The sequence below is a fragment of the Penaeus monodon genome, chromosome 3 (assembly GCF_015228065.2).
Source record: "Penaeus monodon isolate SGIC_2016 chromosome 3, NSTDA_Pmon_1, whole genome shotgun sequence".
Classification (NCBI taxonomy): domain Eukaryota; kingdom Metazoa; phylum Arthropoda; class Malacostraca; order Decapoda; family Penaeidae; genus Penaeus; species Penaeus monodon.
In genome coordinates this window covers 45,831,804-45,837,193 of record NC_051388.1, presented here as the reverse complement: position 1 = coordinate 45,837,193, position 5,390 = coordinate 45,831,804, and the positions used below count along the sequence as shown (strand labels likewise).

General features: G+C 38.0%; 1 protein-coding gene across 1 annotated transcript; it reads right to left on the bottom strand.

Moving 5' to 3' along the window:
- Positions 1-301: 301 nt before the first annotated feature.
- LOC119589025 (leucine-rich repeat-containing protein 4B-like) lies at positions 302-1,512 on the bottom strand. Its single transcript, XM_037937614.1, has 2 exons — positions 1,453-1,512; positions 302-1,100 (listed from the first exon to the last, which is right to left on the bottom strand). The coding sequence occupies exons 1-2, from the start codon at positions 1,507-1,509 to the stop codon at positions 429-431; spliced, it is 729 nt and encodes a 242-aa protein (XP_037793542.1). The 5' UTR covers positions 1,510-1,512; the 3' UTR covers positions 302-428.
- Positions 1,513-5,390: the final 3,878 nt, after the last annotated feature.

Here is a 5,390-nt window from a genome sequence, read left to right as displayed (position 1 = left end):
ACGAGTACTAGTCCACAATTATTAGTTAAGCACTCCTCGCTCACCTGTACTTGCACTTGCTTTTTTTCTCTCTTGCTTCTTTTGTTGTTATTTTCCCTATAGATAGTTAGTTTATTTTGTAGTTTGTTGTTAATATGTGTTTTTGTATATATGTTGTCTCTTTATCCATATTTCTATGTATATTTTCTGCCCTTAGCTGCATGAGATTCAATAAACCGACTATTATTATTATTATTATTATTATCATTATTATTATGATGATGAGGAGGATGATACAGGTATATAGAGAAATGTCAGGAAATCTGATTTTTTATTCCTCTTTATTCTTTCATCAACTTCGTGCAGTGAGGAAAGATGCAGTACTTCCACACTCGCGCAAATGAGTTGGCTGTGTTTCTCAGCCTCAAATAGCGTTTTCGTAGGCCTACCTAGGGATTGGTGGGATCATCGGTCACCCTAATAATACTCTCCAGATCGATGTTGCAATAGAATTCCTTCTCGAGAATGGTGTCCCGCTCTTCCACGGTCGCCCACAAATACTGCAGGTCGTCGAAGACAAAGCTACTCTGGGCGGCGGCGTTGACGATGCTGGTCGCGTTGAGGTCCGTGAAGTTGTTGCGAACCATGGTCATGCCGATGGGCACCGGGGACGCCGGCAGGAAAGCATCGGGGACGAACTGGATCCTGTTGTTGAAGAGACTGACCAGGTCGAGGTTCTTCATGTGGGCGAGGCTCGGGGCTTCTACCAAGAGGTTCCCGCCGGCCTCCAGAGCCACCACTTCCGCCAGGGTGCTGAGGTCCGGCAGGTGCTTCAGGTTCCCACCACTGAGGTCGAGGTACCGGAGGGCCGTGAGGCCGTGGAGGGCGTCGTCAGCGATCTTGTCGACGTTCTGCATCTGAAGTTTGGTCAGGTTGCGCAGGTTCTCGTGGTCGAAGTCGCCGCTGTAGACCTCGCGCATAGGGTTCTGGAAGACGATCTTGTCGACGTTGGCGTGAAGGGGCCAGCACACCGTCGGCACCGAAATCACGTCGTCCTTCACGCAGTCCCATGAGCGGTTGTCCTCGCGCCACGAGCAAGGGCACTCCATGGCCGCCGCCGCCTTTGCAGGGACAAATGTTAAGTTCTTTTTTTATTTTTATATACTCTCTATAGTTTTTTTTTATCTTACCATCAATAGTCGGAACAGATATCACTCTAAGATTAATTAGCAAAGAAACACTAAATGTTGTTGTGAACTATGTATTATGCAAGGCGTGTTCAAGATCTTTTAAAAGGCACTTTATAATATATACGTAATACAATATATACGTAATACAATTACTGCATTACGTTATAGAGTAACGTAATGCAGTAAACTAAGTAATTCAATCTTAAAAGTCCTCAAACTGTTCATGCACACGCCCCTGTTATTACGGTAAATTATTTTACATGTTAAAACCACAGAACTTTACCAAGACGACGACAAGAAGAAGAGATATGGCAAGCAAAGAAGGTACTGTCGACACCATAATCGGAGGTAAACTGATCAGAATTTTTCCATCTGGCCCCACTATTACTGATAACAGAGGGAAAGGTGAAATGGGAGCAGGAAGGGAATAAGTATTTTCGTGTTTATATGTTTACCAAACTATTAATTGGTGAAGTATTTTCTCGTTTATATTTTTACCAAACTATTCATCGGCAATGTTCAAAAACGAGGAAGATATATATGAATGCGTGAAGGAAATGGAAAGCAGGAATATTGTTCGGTGATATGAAGCAAATGAAGAAAGTTTCTTCTTAAGTTTACCCACATACAATAAATCGTTTTCTGTGATAAATTTATAGCAGACACTAGCTTAAGTGCGCGTTTTAAAAGTGGGAACCCAACCTATTGTAGATATTTTTGAACGGTAGTACTAAGCAGACATCATCCTTCATTTAATAAGTCTTGAGTTTCCATCAACCTTTGCGTTTCGTCTTTGTGAAGGAACGATGCTCATGCATTTGATGAGCTATGTTCTTCCTGTTTAGTCAGTAGTTGCACTACCCCACTTTCGGTATATTGTTATCATCATTCTGTATATGCTATTTTTATACATCAGTCCATATAATTGTGTGTGTGTGCGCGCGCGCGTGTGTGTGTGTGCGCGCGCGTGTGTGTGTGCGTGCCTATGTATGTGTATGTTGGTGAGTATAAGTTTGATTTACAGTGGATCTGTTTTTTTTCTGTTTTTTCTCAAATTAGCTTTAGCCTTCTATTTCTTTTTCTTTTATTCCTTTTCTTGGTTTAATCCTTTTACTTGGCCCCTTTTAATATACTTTTTCTTGGACAAGTTTTGTGTTTTTAATCACTTTATGCGGTGATATTAGGCCTTTGTGACATCTGCTTCAGACTATTAACCCTAAGGACTGGCACTGCTTTTATAGTTACTTTGTTCTTGACTCACCATTAAATTTGTGTCATTTCCTCAGTAGTCAACATGATTACGTACATGAGATTGTGGAAGTTCTACCTTTTGTGTGTTTCCATTATAAACATCTCGTTATAAGTGCTCTAGATGCTGGAACCTCCCCATTCCCCTGAAACGCCACGTGGATCAGTCCAATCAAACTAAATTTGTTCAGAAGTGGGAGGAGGGAAATTTCCATGAAAGAGGTTGAGATATTCTTGTAGCACACCTAACATTACCAAATATTATATGCAATATCCATTGATAGTTGGAAATCAGAATCCATTGAGATATACCGTTACTCTCGTACTTTCCTGCAAGCCACGGACAGCTCGTCACTCTAAGTGGCTAGAGAGAGTTTCAACATGGCAGGTAGTATTGCTTGCGTATATTAACGTCTGTGGGAATGAACAAGCTAATCAGAGAGTTAATGCAGATACAGTTGAGACCTTTGATGCTCGTTTCCCTTTCTCACACACTAACGTAATTGATTAGACGAGGTCTTCCTGAAACGGAGAAACGGGCGCATAAGATTGACTTCAAGATGATTGATGACTGTGTTAATTTGTATTTTTATCATGCAGCAGTGTTTATGGGCATGGTTTCTGATTTGACATTTCACAAAGACCGTTATCTTAGTGTACTATTTATATGATTATTAACTCTCCATCATCATCATCATCATCATTCCTCGCATTCTTATTATTATTATTATTATTATTATTATCATTATTATTATTATTATTATTATTATTATTATAATCATCATCATCATAATTGTTATTATCATTATTATTATATTCATTATATTATTGTTGTTATTATTATTATCATTATTATTGGTATCATTATTATTATCATTATCATTATCATTATCATTTTTTAAAATTATTATTACTGTGCAAAAGTTTCCTTAGATCTGCTAATTAAAATCAAACACCGAGTCACTACCAGCGACCTAGGGTGATTGAAGTTTGAGGCAATGGAACATTAACAAAAACATGCAAAAATATGAAGAACAACCACAAATCAAAACATTCCATAGTCACAAGTCGTTCCGTCCAACAAAAACACGTCGATCGATAAGGCTTCAGAAACAGCGCTGTGCTGTTTAAGACTATTTATTGGACTTCTTCTAATTTTGGCGATCATGAAAATCCATGATCGCCAACGTCCTTGTAGGACAGGGCACTTGAAAAAAAAATGCTTTGATATCTTCTCGAACAGTAATCGTTCGGACGTTTCTGTCTGAAGGGAGGCTCATATCTATAAACAGGCATGTGTTGTTTATTTTGTCCTCGATGACGATATCTGGACGATTCGCTTGATTGTACGATCTGTTCCCCAAGATTGTAGCATCTTTACCTTCGGTGTTTGTACCATTTATCTTGCGTTCCGATAGAAAAGTGTTTGCAGATCTTCCAATGCAGGTACTTGCCTATTCTGTCGTGTCGATTTTTGTACTCATTCGGTGTTAATATTGAGCAACCAGATACAAGGTGATCAATCGTTTCAACCTTGTCTTCACAAAACCTACACTTTGGGTCAGTGCCATTGTTCAAGATGTTAGCTTGATAGTTTCTGGTAAACAAACGTTGATCTTGGGCTGCAAGAATAAAATCCTCTGTTTCCCCTTTAAGTCCACAGCTTCTAAGCCACTGATGGGTCGCGGTTTCATCTACATCAGCGTGTTTGCTTCGAGTTGCAAACTGTCCGTGGAGAGGCTTTTCATGCCACCTAGATTCAAGTTTTTCTTGTCCGACCTTCTTCGCTTTTTGTTTTCTATGTTTAGCAGCCAATGTTGGCGACATATGTTCGATGTTTTCGCTCTCAATACCTAATTCCTAAGAAAACTTATTTGATTCCTTTACTATCGAGTGTGACCTTTTGGAGTTTTCATGTACTCTAACTAATTGAAGCATCCAATCGTTGGTTAGATCTAAGTATTGCAAGAGACCAGTCGTTGTTCTTTTGTACCATAATTCCAACTGCATCATCCCCCTACCTCCTTTACTTCTAGGGACGTACAGACGGTCTGATTTAGGGTGATACATTCTGTTGCATGTCAATTGCTTCCTAATTTTTGTGTCAATTTGTTTGAGTTCACTTAAGTTCCAGTCTATCACGTTAAAACTATATGTAACCACAGGTATTGCAAGAGTGTTGATTACTGCTAGTTTGTTCTTCGAGTTTAATTCTGTTTTCAGGATTGACCTTACTCTTCGGATGCATTCTGTACGAATTTTTTCTTCATCTACGATTGTTGTATACCATCTCCTTCGTTTACTCCTAGATATTTATAGGTTTCTTCCGGATCTAATTCCTTTATTACAGTATCAATACATAACTCTATATTGTCAGATGTAACTAGTTTTCCTTGCTTAGAGGTTGCTTTAGCACGCTTATCGTAAAGTTTCAAGTCATCCATATAGAAAGATAAATGATCTTGTCCATGATTTATATCCATACCCTGTGTTGTTAAAAAGCTAGGAGAGTGGGATAAGTGCCATACAAAATAAAAGAGGGGAAAAAGAGTCGCCCTGGAAGATTCCGCATCTGATTTGCATGTCGTTTGAAATAAGAATACCGTTTACCTGGCTGAGAGTAAGATTCGTCTCCTATTATTGTTATTATTATTATTATTATTATTATTATCATTAGTAGTAGTAGTAGTATTTTCATCATTATCATCATCATTATCATTATCATCATAATCATCATCATCATCACATCATCATCATCATTATCATCATCATCATCATCATCATCATCATCATCACACTATTATTATTATCATTATTATTGTTATTATTATTGTTGTTGTTATTATTATCATCAACATCATCATCACCATCATCATTATTATTATTATCATTATTATTGCTATTATGATAATAATAATTATTATTATTATTATAGGTGTAAAGTGTTCATAGTGTAAAACATATTTCATAAGT